At 47.0% G+C, this 17833-nt stretch overlaps 1 protein-coding gene across 1 annotated transcript; it reads left to right on the forward strand.

The window, feature by feature from the left end:
• The first annotated feature begins 6219 nt into the window (after positions 1-6219).
• LOC122926849 (transcription factor HES-5-like) lies at positions 6220-7920 on the forward strand. The gene is made up of 3 exons (XM_044278350.1): positions 6220-6339; positions 6772-6946; positions 7055-7920. The coding sequence occupies exons 1-3, from the start codon at positions 6283-6285 to the stop codon at positions 7267-7269; spliced, it is 447 nt and encodes a 148-aa protein (XP_044134285.1). The 5' UTR covers positions 6220-6282; the 3' UTR covers positions 7270-7920.
• The last annotated feature ends 9913 nt before the right edge of the window (positions 7921-17833 follow it).

The raw sequence follows: 17833 nt of genomic DNA on the forward strand, positions 1-17833 counted from the left end.
TTCCATTTGTCCTCCACCTTCCACCATGCCGTCGTCGTGTTCATCTGGCACAAGGCAAACTTAGTGGCCCAAATATTCGAGTGTAAAAAAATGATGACGCCGGATAATCCTCTTGCCCAACAGCTGACCGCTGGCTTGTCGGAACTGCTAGCCCACCAACTACTGCCATATAAATTGGTGGACTTGGAAGCCTTTAGAAGCCATTGGCACACCCCAATGGAAGGTCCCCAGAACAAAATATTTCTCCCAGAGGAGTATCCCTGAATTATATGGTTACGTTCAGCGGAAAGTTAATATATCTCTAGCACACAGTGTCGGTGCCAAGATACATCTGACCACAGACATCTGGTCTAGCAAACACGGGCAGGGAAAGTGCATACTTTCACTGCCCACTGGGTGAACCTTCTGACGGCCATCAAGCATGTAATCCGTGGCACCCGTGTGGATTTGGTGTTACTGCCACGGATTGCATTCAGGCCGACCTCTTCTTCTCCTCCTCCTACCCCATCCTCCGTCTCCTCCTCGGCTGACTCCTCCGTTTCCACTGCTACCGCCTCTTCCGCTGCACCCTCCAAGCTCCCCAGAACTTATTCGACAAGCCAGGTGAGATGTTGCCATGCTGTGCTGTTGTACCTGGAAACCAAGAGCCATACCAGTCCTGCACTGCTTTCAGCTCTGCGGTCACAGACAGATCAGTAGCTAACCCCGCTCAATTTGACAGTTGGTAAAGTGGTGTGCAACAACGGTGGCAATCTGCTGAGCGCTCTGAAACGGCAAAATGACACACGTGCCATGCATGGGACACGTCCAGAACTTAATCGTGCAGCAATTCGTTGCCAAATACCCCGGGGTCCAGGATGTCTCGCGGCAGGCCAGGAAAATCTCTGGCCATTTTAGAAGAGCTTACACGACCATGGCTCGCCTTGCTGACGTTCAGCAGCGACACCACTTGCCCGTCAGAGGTTTGATTTGTGACAGCCTGACGCGCTGGAACTCTACCTTGTATATGCTTGATAGGCTACTCCAGCATAAACATGCCGTTAACGACTACCTGTACGAACGCCCAGGACAGGTTCTGGGGAGCTTGGTTTCTTTTCACCGCGCCAGTGGCTGCTCATGCACGATGCATGCAGACTTCTGCGGCCATTCGATGAGATCACCAAACTGGTCAGTCGCAGCCAGGGCCATAATCACACCCTTGTCCCACTCCTTTGCCTCTTATTATGGTGGCGTATGAACCGCATTCACAGGGTCATGTGACTGTGCCCCCCACCCCATACTGTGCCCCTCACCCCGTACTGCAGTGCCCCTAGTCATTCCCTATACTGTGCCCTCTTATACCATTTTATTTGGTCATGGTATGGCGGTGTTATCCGGTCACTGTACAGAGGTATTATCCGGTCAATGTATGGCGGTGGTATCCAATAACTGGATGGTCATAATTGTGTCCCCGTTCTGCCCACGCTATCCTTTTTTGGACCTGGCATATGTGGGTAAAATATGCAGATTGCGGTGCTAAGGACCTTTGCGCCACAATCTGTGTCAGAAATACACCTAACATAGACGTATTTCTCTATAATAAATGACCACCTAATTGTATTATTATTCGGGGGTAGGGCTAATATATTTATATTATATAGATTCTAGTGTATTATACTGTGCCCTGTATTTCCCAGTAGAAAATGATCCTTGGGAAGCACAGTCCTCACCACTGACCACCAGGACCAGGTAGCGTTCTGTCAGTACATGGCGGACTCCCCTCTCCGCCACGCTGCTCCTCTGTGTACTGGTGCTTATTCTGACACTAGGGCTGGGTTCACATCCTATTTTTGCCATTTAACATATGCCTCAGACTGATGCCGTACAGTGGCGTTCGTTCACCATACAGTTCCATGGTAGAAAAAAAAATTACGTTAACGTATTAATTTTTTTAATAGACTCTGCAGGATACAAAAACGTGGAGTGCTGCACATTTATATACATCGAAACGAAAGGAAATAAAAATAAATTTGGGCTCCAGCAGGGCACATTTTTGAGAGTTTTCCTTTAAGGCGCATAAAAATGGCCCCTGATTAAAATATATATTTTTTGTGGGAATTTTTGCCAATGATCCCCCTCTGGTATATCTCTGTTCATGTTGTGGGACTATTTGTGTACTTCTAGTAAGTGTTTGCTGGCTGCAAATATGACCTAAAAGGTTTTTCAGGTTCACCTGCCATTAAAGTGAATGGGGCCCACCTCAAACGCGCGGTTCGCGAACATTTGATCGTCCCGGCCATGTTCGTCCATCACTACATATAAGACCATCCACAATCTGTCCCCGCATTACATCTCTGACTTGCTTTCTCGATACATCCCCACATGTAATCTCCTATCCTCACTGGACCTCCTCCTCTGTTCTCTCATCTGTTCTTCACACAATCGACTACAAGATTTCTCACTGCCTCTTCCCTACTCTGAACTCACTACCCCAACACATCAGACTCTCCCCCCCAACATCAAAACCATCAAGAGTAACCTGAAAAGCCACCTCTTCAGGAAAGCCTACCACCTGCAATAGCATGCTGCCGCCACACAGCCAGGTGAGCAGCCCATACCCTCACCTACTGTGTTCTCCCCTTCCCTTGTAGATGGTAAGCTCTTGCAGACAGGGTTCTCTCCCCTCTGTACCAGACTGTTCATAGTTTGTTTATTATATTTTTATATTTGTGTAACTCTGTCTGGATGTACAGCGCTATGAACTTTTTTTTTTTCCAACAATTTTATTTGTTCACAAAAGAAAAATACTAATGCTCAGGTAGAGCGGACAACAGAGTTATTTGTCACATGGTGAACATTTTACATTATAATAAGGACAAAACATATCAGAAACAAAACAAAAACAACTGTCTTCGTGAGTTATGTTGTATTACCCTAAAAAGGGTCTGGATTCTTTCCGTCAGTAAGGGTTCACATAATGGAATACACCAACATCAAGAATGTTCCTTAGTCCTCATGCACACGACAGTTGTTTTTCTCGGCCTCCGTTCCGTTTTTTTTTTGCGGATAGGATGGGGAACCATTCATTTCAATGGGTCAGCAAACAAATGCTGATAGTTCATCCATTTGTGTTCCGCGTCCGTTGTCCGTGTTTCCCTTCAGCAAAAAAAAGTGCATGTCTTACTTTTTTCTCATTTGTGGACAAGGATAGGCATTTATTACAAGGGATCTGTGGGGAAAAAAACGGATCCTCCCAAAAAAACGGATGCTGCATCCGTTTTTTTTGCGGACGCAAAAAACAACTGTCGTGTGCATGAGGCCCTAGGTAGGGAATGTATCCCTATAAAAGACTTAAGATAGCTGTTGTAATCTACCTAAAGACTATGAACTTAACGGTGCTTTCAAATAAATAATAATAAAATATTCCCCCTAAATAGTGGCAGCTGGTCCTTTCAGAGCAGATACAGAAGTGTCACCATGATTAGGTTGGCATGTGAAGTATGAAGGGGCTGTTAGCCCGGTGTGCAGGTGCCATTGTGAGCAGGCTGTGTCTATACAGTGTGATCTCGATACAGTCGGTATAGTCCAGATATGGCCAGGCCAACATGAAGGTGGTGCTACGAGAATTCACCCAGCTCGCGGACCTCCTCCATGACCTCCTCCATTCTGTCCATGCCGCTTGTTGTTTTCACCCATTCTCCATAACTGTGCACAGAGCACAGACTCTGCCATCCCGCTCCATGTGTCCTGGACATTTGTAGAGCCTTCTACCTGTGGACGAGTGCTGATAGTGATCTGACGCCTCCAGTGGGCCCCCCTAAAAAAGCCTTATTGCTGGGCCCCTGATGGCGGTACCACCAGTATTGCCCTGATGGCGGCCCTGCCTACAAGGCATTGTGCCTTGTTTAAAAGTGAATTTCCTGGTGAAGCTTCCAAATAATCTCCAGGCTGTCTTTTGAAATGAACCTACCCAGCACATGGTTCAGAAAACTGTATAGATGGTTTAGAAGATATTATACTGGCCATAGGTGTAACAATTTCATTTCAACCTCTGCACCCCTTATATTCACATCCTTTATATGAGTGATAGCATGTTCATATTGGTGAGCTATTTGTCTATTTGTCTGAAATTTTTAGGGTGGCCACAATGGACTTCACAAGAACATGGAAATCCATCGTTGATGCATAGTATCTGTGTTTCTAGTCAGCAACCTCTTGCTCTGTGCCTGTGACTACATATGTTAAGACTGTCTGTATGAAGTGTAAAAGTGTGCCAGGCACAGGCCTGTGTGGGGTACCATGCATGTGCTAAATGAAGCCTTTCTTGGAGTTGCCCTCACTGTCACATTTCAACAATGGGCTGCTATTGCAGTGTTTCTCTCCACCATCACTATGATGAATATGTTTTTAGTTCCTGATACATTGTAGTGATAGTTACAATGGAAGTTCTGGTTTCCCTCTTCTCCCAGACAGCTGTGACAATTCACACCTACCTGCCAGGCACACTTCCAGTCTCATGGACAAGTGCCTTCAGAGCAATTAGGCCTAATGTCCTCTGTTGTCAAAGCCAGGCTGCGATCAAAAGAAACCATGGTGTCAAAGTGTGCTTCTCCGATGGGGTCTCCTAACACTCAGCTCATCAAAGGACGAGGGAGGGCTGAGCTACCCAGACCTAAAGTGGAGAGAGGAAACTTGGAACTGGAAGCCTGCAAGTTCAAAAACTAGATCTCTGCAATGGGTGTTTGATCTATTGTAAACCTTTACCTTGGGCAGTTTACAAAGAATTCAATTAATTACATTTTACCTTCTCATCTCAAAGGCAAGTTGGACATCTTGACATACTTTTTAAAACATCAACTGCTATTGCATGGCATGCGCAGACCTTTAAAAAATGTGAACAAAAATAAATACGGCAACGGAACTGCCTGCCGGATTCCTCTTACACTAGTGTGAAAGTACTCTAAGGCTAGGTCTACACGACGACATTTGTCGCGCAACAATAAGTCGCGCGACAGATAGGGCGCAACATTTTTTGCGCAACATTTTGTTGCACTAATGTCGCGCGACAATTTTTACAATGGCAGTCTATGGTGTCGCACTGCAACATGCAACATGCTGCGACTGCGACGCAACAGTCGCAAAAAAATCCATCTCGAATTGATTTTCTGCGACTGTTGCGTCGCAGTCGCAGCATGTTGCATGTTGCAGTGCGACACCATAGACTGCCATTATAAAAATTGTCGCGCGACATTAGTGCAACAAAATGTTGCGCGACAAATGTCGTCGTGTAGACCTAGCCTTAGCCTTACATTGTTTTAATCATGTTATACTTTGTATATCAATTTATATATTTTTACTATTTCAAGATGTTTTTTCTTTCTTATATTGTTATTTTTTTTAACACAGTTTTAGGCTACTTTCACACTAGCGTTCGGGCGGATCCGTTCAGAACGGATCCGCCCATAATAATGCAGACGGAGGCTCCGTTCAGTACGGATCCGTCTGCATTATTTTAGCAAAAAAAAGCTAAGTGTGGAAATAGCCTGGGACGGATCCGTCCAGACTTTCAATGTAAAGTCAATGGGGGACGGATCCGCTTGAAGATTGAGCCACATTGTGGCATCTTCAAACGGATCCGTCCCCATTGACTTACATTGTAAGTCTGGACGGATCCGCACGCCTCCGCACGGCCAGGCGGACACCCGAACGCTGCAAGCAGCGTTCAGCTGTCCGCCTGTCCGTGCGGAGGCGAGCGGAGCGGAGGCTGAACGCCACCAGACTGATGCAGTCTGAGCGGATCCGCCTCCATTCAGACTGCATCAGGGGTGGACGGCTGCGTTCGGGTCCGCTCGTGAGCTCCTTCAAACGGAGCTCACGAACGGAATACCGAACGCTAGTGTGAAAGCAGCCTTACATGCTTACAATTTCAGTTTTATTATTAGGAGTTTTATTATTAGGAGAGGATGATGTCCCTCCTCGTGTTTATGGTATCAATGTCAGTGTGTAGTGCAAGGCAGCAGATGCACTAAAACCCTTTTTATGGCGTGTTCTTTTCCCACACTTTCATGTCTGTCTACACAATACCAGCTCCAGATGCTATCTTTCTCTGTCACAGTTTACTGTGACACACGTCCATTGTCACCGCTGCTGTGTGATTGGAGGCTGAGTGTGGGAACCTCTTGTAAGTCTGCTCTCCACACGTTATTATTCAGGGAGAGGAGTATAGAGGGGAGGCTGCTCACTAGTAGTCAGACAGCTCCTGCCTCACACAGCACAAGTCTACAGACCCCCAGACACTGCACCATGGCTCCATGCAGTGTGAGGACCCTGGATCATCAGGCTGGTGGCCAACTCAGAAAGGTAAGAGCCCCCTGTAGTGACAGCGTCACCCCCATATCTCTGACCTGTTATTACACATCTACCACTATTACACTGCAGGACGTCTCCTCCTAGTCTTATAATACACAGGCTGCTGTAATACTCCTGTATAGGACTGGAGAGCGGACGTGACCACTGCTACTAATACAATGTAATATTAATCAGTAATAACAGTCTATGCAAAGAGGCATATTCTCTTCCCATGGAGCATTGCCCATAAGTCTTCACACCATGCAGTACTTCCATGAAGTCTCCATACAGGACTGGTCTCTGTAAGGAGATCCATCAACCTGCCTGTCCGTAATAATAGTCATCACTGCCAGTCATTGTCTGTAGTACATTCACCTCACAGACTGACAGGAAAGTCGTGCTCTTTACTGAGATGTATTCACCGCCCCGTGTCTTGTTCTGCAGCTGAGGAAACCGGTGATCGAGAAGATGAGGAGAGACCGGATTAACAGCAGCATTGAGCAGCTGCACATCTTACTGGAGAAGGAGTTCCAGAGACATCAGCTCCCCTCCAAACCTGAGAAAGCTGATATCCTGGAGATGACGGTCACCTACCTGCAGCGCCACATGGCGGAGAGAAGTAAGTGTCCTGTCCCGGCCCTTCACACCCCTCATATGTTTCTTACTGAGAGCAGATTGCAGCAGGTGATGGACGCTGTCACTGACATGTATGTCTCTCCTGTTCTAGATGTCACAGCCTCCAGCCAGGCCCAGAGAGAAGGCTTCTCCACCTGCGTCCAGGACTCCATCACCTTCCTACCAGTTCAGAATCAACAGGACAACAAGAATATCAGCTACTTTAATGGACACAATGTATCCTATGAGTTGTCCACTATGATGACCTCTAATGAACAAAGTCTGTTTACTGGCAACAGGAGCAAATCCATTTGGAGACCATGGTGAAAGCTAACCATGACATTGTCTGCATGATGAACTGGTCCAAGATGAATATTTTCTGCACACCTGACAATCCTTTGTAAATTAACTTATGTGTGATGATGATGAGATGTCCACTCCACTAGATAGGTGGTGACTTTTAGAAACCGAAGCTTTCTCATAGAAAGTTGTGTTTTTCCTTAGCTTAGGGGAGTTATATTGAAGTTCCTACATCAGGAACGAAAACGTTAACTGGTTTTGAGTTGCATAGTTTGCATGTATTTTCTCATGCTTATTTATATGGAGTCACATAGTGCCCCCTAAATTATCCTATCAATTTAATGTCCTACAGTATTGTGTACTCAGGTCATGCTGCATCCAAGATAGGTTGAGGGTTATATCTTCCAGTCCATTGTGATGGACTCTAATAATATGTTCCTTTTCTTCTGTGAAGACGTTTTAGCAGTGAAGATGCTATCGTAGGGTTAACACTTATGTGTATTACTTAGGATGACCATGTCTTGGTCCTACTCTTGCTATTTTGAGAGTTGTTGTATTAAAAGAAGGTTTTTCTTTAATGTTTTAATGAAAATGACTGTAATTTCTATGAAATTTGTGTGCTCACTTGCTGATTGTTTGAATTAATGCAATTCAGTGGGTGTGTGATATTGCATTGGATGTATTATATCTTATCTGCTGCTGAGTACTTGAAGAAATAAATTCATATTACTTCAGAAAAGTTATCTCTTTCATTAATAAGCTAATAAAGGTGTGCAGAGGTGGCAGTTGTAACTGTCCCTATTGCCGGAGGGGGCCCATTAACTCCTCAGCCAGATCAGTATTATAAATGGGAGGTAGAGGGCATCCAAGATTATAATATGCCCTGTGATCAGATCTGCAAAAACAGTGTTATAACACTGAAATTACATTATATTTCCCTAAAGCAGTTTTTGAGGAATTTAAAGGGGTACCCTCACCTAATAAAGTGTGTTATATCACTAGCATATGCGATTACTTAATGTTCGGTAGGGTTCCATCCTCTGGAACCGCCACCAATCCTGAGAATGAGACTGCGTCACTGTCTTTCCTTGAACAGCGGGGCCCAGACCACCCTGTGTGAAGGGAAGTGCAGCCAGCCTCATTCACTTGAATGGAGCTATGCTGCATCTCCCCTACAAAGCAGATGTCGGGGTGCTGCTGTGATAGGGCTGCAATGCCCAATCAAGGCTGCCCCTTCATTCTCAGGGTTACACAGGGTTAGTGAAGTTGGAACCCCAACGATCATAAAGTGATGGTATATCATATATTACTAGCCTATAATTGGGAATAAATGGGTGCAAATGAGCTCTACCCCCAAATCCTAGCCTATAAATAGCATGGGCCATCAATATTTGATCAGTGGGGTTATGATTTGCAGTGGTGTCAACTGCAGTACCAGGCCAGTGTTTTACAGCCTTAATACACAACTATTTTACATATATATGGAGTTAGGAACTGACTGAGTGCAGATATCTTTTCTGCCTCTTCTTGTTTCTTCCTTGAGATTCTTGGTTTGTCAGTATGGAGCTAGGATAAGGAGCAGCCATGCAGTCCTCTCTCACTTGTCACATCTTCACCTCCAGGAGACAAAAAAAACATTCTTCCCTGGCTTTGATGTGCAGAAGTGCATGGCACACTTTCTCACCTCCCAGGATTCCCAGGCTGATCTATGATTACTGCAGCATATACAGTATATATATATAGTGCATTTGGAAAGTGACCCTGTTACTTTTTTCCCATTTTATTATATTGTTATATTATTTATCCCCCCCCCCATCATTCTGCACTCAATAACCTATATATAAAGTGAAAACACAATGTTTAAAATCTTTGATAATTTATTGAAAATGAAAAACTAAAATCTAGCATTGACATAAGTTTTCAGACCCTTTACTCAGGACTTCGTTGAAGCCCCTTTGGCAGTGATTGCAGCCTCCAGTCTTCTTGGGTATGATGCCACAAGGTTTGCACACCTGGATTTGGGGATTTCCCCCATTCTTCTCTGTAGATCCTCTCAAGCTGTTCCCCTTCCCCCTGATTACTCAGTTTGGTTGGGCAGCCAGATCTAGGAAGAGCCCCGGTTTATCCACATGTCTTCCATTTAAGAATTATGGAGGCCTCTGTGCTCTTGGGCACTTTCAGTGCAGTATAATTTTTTTGTGCCCTTCTCCAGATCTGTGCTTCCACAGAACCCTGTTTCTTAGCTCTACAGACAGTTCTTTTCTCTCATGGCTTGGTTTTTGCTCTGATATGTATTGTCAGCTGTCAGAATGTCACATTGAGGTCCCATGCCTGCTGCTGCCCCACTACTTTGGACGGTCACGGGCATCGCTCCACTCACTCTATGTCAGTTGCAGGTCCAGCGCTCTGGCAGTCGTCCGGGCCCCGGTGTCCTGTATGCCTATTGGGGGTATTCTTCATTGAACCTCTGAACCTCACCTCATTCTACATGGTTAAATCCTCCTTTGGTTCTCTGTTCAGTGTTTCTAATATGGTAATCACCTTCTGCTGTATATATATATATATATATATATATATATATACTCTGCAGTTTGCCTATTCTTTGCCTGAGCAATCTGTCGATCTAGCTTGCTAGACCCTGTGTAAGGTGTACTGTTCCATTTGTCTGCCCATGTACCAAACTCAGGTTGTTTCCTCACTGTGACCCTCCAGTGCCTGACCTAACCTGTGCCTGATTAGCGTATTAACCCTTTGCTGCCTGCTCTGACCTCAGACCTGTTTCATGGATTTGCACAAACTCTGCCTGCCCTGACCTCGGCCTGCTGCTGGCTACAAGTTTTGCCTGATTTCACAGTGCCCCGCATTGGTGTCTCTGACCCCTGTGGGTCAGCTGTCAACCACAATAGGACTACTCCAGGAGGTAGCAGCCTGGTGGCTCCTCTGCAGCTTAGTTCAGATCCCTGTATAGGGATTAAAGGGCGAATATCAGGGGACTGCCAGGATAACTCCCTTAGGTCCAGACCAAAGTCAAACTAGTTGGTTGACACAGGGATTCCACACTCAAGACCGTTACAAAGAGTATAATTAAGTTTTATTCTGTCATGTCCAGTGGTCACGTCATGTGGGGAGGTGTAGTGGTTTGTGTAAAGAGGATAATAGAATTGTATTATGTCATCTCCAGTGATCAGGTCATGTTAGGAAATGTAGTGTTCTATGTATAGAGTATAATAGAATTGTATTATGTCATTGCCAGTGGTCAGGTCATGTTGGGAGGTGTAGTGCTCTATGTATACAGCATAATTGAATTGTATTATGCCCTGTCCAGTGGTCGGGTTATGTTGGCAGGGGTAGTGTTTTGTGTATAAAGTGTAATACAATTGTATTATGTCATGTCCAGTAGTCAGGTCGGGACCCTTAGTTCCAGACCAAAGTCAAACTAGTTGGTTGACACAGGGATTCCGCACTCACAGACCGTTACAAAGAGTATAATAAAATGTTATTCTGGGAGGGGTAGTGTTCTATGTATAGTGTATAATACAATGTATTATGTCATGTCTAGTAGTCAGGTCATGTTGAGAGGTTTAGTGCTCTATGTATACATAAAATAGAATTGTATTATGCCCTGTCCAGCAGTTGGTCATGTTGGGAGGTGTAGTGCTCTATGTATACAGTAAAATATAAATTGTATTATGTCATCTCCAGTGATCAGGTCATGTTGGGAGGTGTAGTGCTCTATGTATAGAGTATAATAGACTTGTATTATGTCCTGTCCAGCGGTTGGTCATGTTGGGAGGTGTAGTGCTCTATGTATAGAGTATAATAGACTTGTATTATGTCCTGTTCAGCAGTTGGTCATGTTGGGACGTTTAGTGTTCTATATATGGAGTATAATTGGATTGTATTATGTCATACCCAGTGGTTAGGTCATGTTGGGGGGTGCAGTGCTGTATGTATAGAGTATAATAGGTTTGTATAATGGTCATGTCCAGCAGTTGGGTTATATGATGGGTTAAGACTAGAGTTGAGCGAACACCTGGATGTTCGGGTTCGAGAAGTTCGGCCGAACATCCCGGAAATGTTCGGGTTCGGGATCCGAACCCGATCCGAACTTCGTCCCGAACCCGAACCCCATTGAAGTCAATGGGGACCCGAACTTTTCGGCACTAAAAAGGCTGTAAAACAGCCCAGGAAAGAGCTAGAGGGCTGCAAAAGGCAGCAACATGTAGGTAAATCCCCTGCAAACAAATGTGGATAGGGAAATGAATTAAAATAAAAATTAAATAAATAAAAATTAACCAAAATCAATTGGAGAGAGGTTCCATAGCAGAGAATCTGGCTTCCCGTCACCCACCACTGGAACAGTCCATTCTCAGATATTTAGGCCCCGGCACCCAGGCAGAGGAGAGAGGTCCCGTAACAGAGAATCTGTCTTCATGTCAGCAGAGAATTAGTCTGCATGTCATAGCAGAGAATGAGGCTTCACGTCAGCCACCACTGCAACAGTCCATTGGCATATATTTAGGCCTAGCACACAGGCAGAGCAGAGAGGTCCCGTAACAGAGAATCTGGCTTCATGTCAGCAGAGAATCAGTCTGCATGTCATAGCAGAGAATCAGGCTTCACGTCAGCCACCACTGCAACAGTCCATTGTCATAAATTTAGGCCCAGCACCCAGGCAGAGGAGAGAGGTCCCGTAACAGACAATCTGGCTTCATGTCAGCAGAGAATTAGTCTGCATGTCATAGCAGAGAATCAGGCTTCATGTCAGCCACCACTGCAACAGTCCATTGGCATATATTTAGGCCCAGCACCCAGGCAGAGGAGGGAGGTCCCGTAACAGAGAATCTGTCTTCATGTCAGCAGAGAATCAGTCTGCATGTCATAGCAGAGAATGAGACTTCACGTCACCCACCACTGCAACAGTCCATTGGCATATATTTAGGCCTAGCACACAGGCAGAGCAGAGAGGTCCCGTAACAGACAATCTGGCTTCATGTCAGCAGAGAATCAGTCTGCATGTCATAGCAGAGAATCAGGCTTCACGTCAGCCACCACTGCAACAGTCCATTGGCATATATTTAGGCCTAGCACACAGGCAGAGCAGAGAGGTCCCGTAACAGACAATCTGGCTTCATGTCAGCAGAGAATCAGTCTGCATGTCATAGCAGAGAATGAGGCTTCACGTCAGCCACCACTGCAACAGTCCATTGGCATATATTTAGGCCTAGCACACAGGCAGAGCAGAGAGGTCCCGTAACAGACAATCTGGCTTCATGTCAGCAGAGAATCAGTCTGCATGTCATAGCAGAGAATCAGGCTTCACGTCAGCCACCACTGCAACAGTCCATTGTCATAAATTTAGGCCCAGCACCCAGGCAGAGGAGAGAGGTCCCGTAACAGACAATCTGGCTTCATGTCAGCAGAGAATTAGTCTGCATGTCATAGCAGAGAATCAGGCTTCATGTCAGCCACCACTGCAACAGTCCATTGGCATATATTTAGGCCCAGCACCCAGGCAGAGGAGGGAGGTCCCGTAACAGAGAATCTGTCTTCATGTCAGCAGAGAATCAGTCTGCATGTCATAGCAGAGAATGAGGCTTCACGTCAGCCACCACTGCAACAGTCCATTGGCATATATTTAGGCCTAGCACACAGGCAGAGGAGAGGTTCATTCAACTTTGGGTAGCCTCGCAATATAATGGTAAAATGAAAATAAAAATAGGATTGAATGAGGAAGTGCCCTGGAGTCCAATAATATATGGTTATGGGGAGGTAGTTAATGTCTAATCTGGACAAGGGACGGACAGGTCCTGTGGGATCCATGCCTGGTTCATTTTTATGAACGTCAGCTTGTCCACATTGGCTGTAGACAGGCGGCTGCGTTTGTCTGTAATGACGCCCCCTGCCGTGCTGAATACACGTTCAGACAAAACGCTGGCTGCCGGGCAGGCCAGCACCTCCAAGGCATAAAAGGCTAGCTCTGGCCACGTGGACAATTTAGAGACCCAGAAGTTGAATGGGGCCGAACCATCAGTCAGTACGTGGAGGGGTGTGCACACGTACTGTTCCACCATGTTAGTGAAATGTTGCCTCCTGCTAACACGTTGCGTATCAGGTGGTGGTGCAGTTAGCTGTGGCGTGTTGACAAAAGTTTTCCACATCTCTGCCATGCTAACCCTGCCCTCAGAGGAGCTGGCCGTGACACAGCTGCCTTGGCGACCTCTTGCTCCTCCTCTGCCTTGGCCTTGGGCTTCCACTTGTTCCCCTGTGACATTTGGGAATGCTCTCAGTAGCGCGTCTACCAACGTGCGCTTGTACTCGCGCATCTTCCTATCACGCTCCAGTGCAGGAAGTAAGGTGGGCACATTGTCTTTGTAGCGTGGATCCAGCAGGGTGGCAACCCAGTAGTCCGCACAGGTTAAAATGTGGGCAACTCTGCTGTCGTTGCGCAGGCACTGCAGCATGTAGTCGCTCATGTGTGCCAGGCTGCCCAGGGGTAAGGACAAGCTGTCCTCTGTGGGAGGCGTATCGTCATCGTCCTGCCTTTCCCCCCAGCCACGCACCAGTGATGGACCCGAGCTGCGTTGGGTGCCACCCCGCTGTGACCATGCTTCATCCTCATCCTCCTCCACCTCCTCCTCATCCTCGTCCTCCTCGTCCTCCAGTAGTGGGCCCTGGCTGGCCACATTTGTACCTGGCCTCTGCTGTTGCCAAAAACCTCCCTCTGAGTCACTTCGAAGAGACTGGCCTGAAAGTGCTAAAAATGACCCCTCTTCCTCCTCCTCCTCCTCCTCCTCCTCCTGGGCCACCTCCTCTTCCATCATCGCCCTAAGTGTTTTCTCAAGGAGACATAGAAGTGGTATTGTAACGCTGATAACGGTGTCATCGCCACTGGCCATGTTGGTGGAGTACTCGAAACAGCGCAACAGGGCACACAGGTCTCGCATGGAGGCCCAGTCATTGGTGGTGAAGTGGTGCTGTTCTGTAGTGCGACTGACCCGTGCGTGCTGCAGCTGAAACTCCACTATGGCCTGCTGCTGCTCGCACAGTCTGTCCAGCATGTGCAAGGTGGAGTTCCACCTGGTGGGCACGTCGCATATGAGGCGGTGAGCGGGAAGGCCGAAGTTACGCTGTAGCGCAGACAGGCGAGCAGCAGCAGGATGTGAACGCCGGAAGCGCGAACAGACGGCCCGCACTTTATGCAGCAGCTCTGACATGTCGGGGTAGTTGTGAATGAACTTCTGCACCACCAAATTCAGCACATGCGCCAAGCAAGGGATGTGCGTCAAATTGGCTAGTCCCAGAGCTGCAACGAGATTTCGCCCATTATCACACACCACCAGGCCGGGCTTGAGGCTCACCGGCAGCAACCACTCGTCGGTCTGTTGTTCTATACCCCGCCACAACTCCTGTGCGGTGTGGGGCCTGTCCCCCAAACATATGAGTTTCAGAATGGCCTGCTGACGTTTACCCCGGGCTGTGCTGAAGTTGGTGGTGAAGGTGTGTGGCTGACTGGATGAGCAGGTGGAAGAAGAGGAGGAGGAAGCCGAGAAGGAGGAGGTGGCAACAGGAGGCAAAGAATGTTGCCCTGCGATCCTTGGCGGCGGAAGGACGTGCGCCAAACAGCTCTCCGCCTGGGGCCCAGCTGCCACTACATTTACCCAGTGTGCAGTTAGGGAGATATAGCGTCCCTGGCCGTGCTTACTGGTCCACGTATCTGTGGTTAGGTGGACCTTGCCACAGATGGCGTTGCGCAGTGCACACTTGATTTTATCGGATACTTGGTTGTGCAGGGAAGGCACGGCTCTCTTGGAGAAGTAGTGCCGGCTGGGAACAACATACTGTGGGACAGCAAGCGACATGAGCTGTTTGAAGCTGTCTGTGTCCACCAGCCTAAATGACAGCATTTCATAGGCCAGTAGTTTAGAAATGCTGGCATTCAGGGCCAGGGATCGAGGGTGGCTAGGTGGGAATTTACGCTTTCTATCAAATGTTTGTGAGATGGAGAGCTGAACGCTGGCGTGTGACATGGTTGAGACGCTTGGTGACGGAGGTGGTGGTGGTGGTGTTGGTGGTACATCCCCTGTTTGCTGGGCGGCAGGTGCCAACGTTCCTCCAGAGGCGGAGGAAGAGGCCGAGGCGGCAGCAGCAGAATAGGCCGAGGCGGCAGCAGCAGAAGAGGTAGCAGGGGGAGCCTGAGTGACTTCCTTGGTTTTAAGGTGTTTACTCCACTGCAGTTCATGCTTTGCATGCAGGTGCCTGGTCATGCAGGTTGTGCTCAGGTTCAGAACGTTAATGCCTCGCTTCAGGCTCTGATGGCACAGCGTGCAAACCACTCGGGTCTTGTCGTCAGCACATTGTTTGAAGAAGTGCCATGCCAGGGAACTCCTTGAAGCTGCCTTTGGGGTGCTCGGTCCCAGATGGCGGCGGTCAGTAGCAGGCGGAGTCTCTTGGCGGCGGGTGTTCTGCTTTTGCCCACTGCTCCCTCTTTTGCTACGCTGTTGGCTCGGTCTCACCACTGCCTCTTCCTCCGAACTGTGAAAGTCAGTGGCACGACCTTCATTCCATGTGGGGTCTAGGACCTCATCGTCCCCTGCATCGTCTTCCACCCAGTCTTGATCCCTGACCTCCTGTTCAGTCTGCACACTGCAGAAAGACGCAGCAGTTGGCACCTGTGTTTCGTCATCATCAGAGACATGCTGAGGTGGTATTCCCATGTCCTCATCATCAGGAAACATAAGTGGTTGTGCGTCAGTGCATTCTATGTCTTTCACCGCTGGGGAAGGGCTAGGTGGATGCCCTTGGGAAACCCTGCCAGCGGAGTCTTCAAACAGCATAAGAGACTGCTGCATAACTTGAGGCTGAGACAGTTTCCCTGGTATGCATGGGGGTGATGTGACAGACTGATGGGGTTGGTTTTCAGGCGCCATCTGTGCGCTTTCTGCAGAAGACTGGGTGGGAGATAATGTGAACGTGCTGGATCCACTGTCGGCCACCCAATTGACTAATGCCTGTACCTGCTCAGGCCTTACCATCCTTAGAACGGCATTGGGCCCCACCATATATCGCTGTAAATTCTGGCGGCTACTGGGACCTGAGGTAGTTGGTACACTAGGACGTGTGGATGTGGCAGAACGGCCACGTCCTCTCCCAGCACCAGAGGGTCCACTAACACCACCACGACCATGTCCACGTCCGCGTCCCTTACTAGATGTTTTTCTCATTGTTATGGTTCACCACAACAACAAATATATTATTTGGCCCAATGTATTGTATTCAAATTCAGCGGGATATAAATTTGAGGCCTAGTATTTAGGCGCTGGGTGACCGGTATGGATTTAGTGACAGAATTAGACTTGGAAATGCACAGAAGCGTGTGTGTGAAGTTATTCTGAATGACCCTATGTGCACCTTCAATATGATCTACCCTTTTAGGGATAGATTTCAAATAGCTCTGATATAGCAGAAATGACTAAATTATGAAATTGCTAAATTGGGAATTGTATTTCAACCCAGAACAAAAAATGTGCTTTGACGGACACTAAATAACTTTCCCAGCCACAACAGGACAGCGGTAACGAGAGATTTAGCGGGATATAAATTTGAGGCCTAGTATTTAGGCGCTGGGTGACAGGTATGGGTTTAGTGACAGAATTAGATTTGGAAATGCACAGTAGCGGGTGTGTGAAGTTATTCTGAATGACCCTATGTGCACCTTGAATATTATATACCCTTTTAGGGATAGATTTCAAATAGCTCTGATATAGCAGAAACCACTAAATTATGAAATTGCTAAATTGGGAATTGTATTTCAACCCAGAACAAGAAATGTGCTTGAACGGACACTAAATAACTCGCCCAGCTACAGCACTAGGGACAGATTTAGCGGGATATAAATTTGAGGCCTAGTATTTAGGCGCTGGGTGACAGGTATGGGTTTAGTGCCAGAATTAGACTTGGAAATACACAGTAGCGGGTGTGTGTGAAGTTATTCTGAATGACCCAATGTGCACCTTGAATATTATATACCCTTTTAGGGATAGATTTCAAATAGCTCTGATATAGCAGAAACCACTAAATTATGAAATTGCTAAATTGGGAATTGTATTTCAACCCAGAACAAGAAATGTGCTTGAACGGACACTAAATAACTCGCCCAGCTACAGCACTAGGGACAGATTTAGCGGGATATAAATTTGAGGCCTAGTATTTAGGCGCTGGGTGACAGGTATGGGTTTAGTGCCAGAATTAGACTTGGAAATACACAGTAGCGGGTGTGTGTGAAGTTATTCTGAATGACCCAATGTGCACCTTGAATATTATATACCCTTTTAGGGATAGATTTCAAATAGCTCTGATATAGCAGAAACCACTAAATTATGAAATTGCTAAATTGGGAATTGTATTTCAACCCAGAACAAGAAATGTGCTTGAACGGACACTAAATAACTCGCCCAGCTACAGCACTAGGGACAGATTTAGCTGGATATAAATTTGAGGCCTAGTATTTAGGCGCTGGGTGACAGGTATGGGTTTAGTGCCAGAATTAGACTTGGAAATACACAGTAGCGGGTGTGTGTGAAGTTATTCT

The sequence above is a fragment of the Bufo gargarizans genome, chromosome 2 (genome assembly GCF_014858855.1).
Source record: "Bufo gargarizans isolate SCDJY-AF-19 chromosome 2, ASM1485885v1, whole genome shotgun sequence".
Taxonomy (NCBI): domain Eukaryota; kingdom Metazoa; phylum Chordata; class Amphibia; order Anura; family Bufonidae; genus Bufo; species Bufo gargarizans.

What these genes read in the sequence shown, in the direction of transcription:
- LOC122926849 (XM_044278350.1), top strand. Translation starts at nt 6,283, where the DNA reads ATGGCTCCATGCAGTGTGAGGACCCTGGATCATCAGGCTGGTGGCCAA. An exon ending in CTGGTGGCCAACTCAGAAAG is followed by an intron (nt 6,340 to 6,771) that starts GTAAGAGCCCCC and finishes CTTGTTCTGCAG; the next exon opens with CTGAGGAAACCGGTGATCGA. An exon ending in GCGCCACATGGCGGAGAGAA is followed by an intron (nt 6,947 to 7,054) that starts GTAAGTGTCCTG and finishes CTCCTGTTCTAG; the next exon opens with ATGTCACAGCCTCCAGCCAG.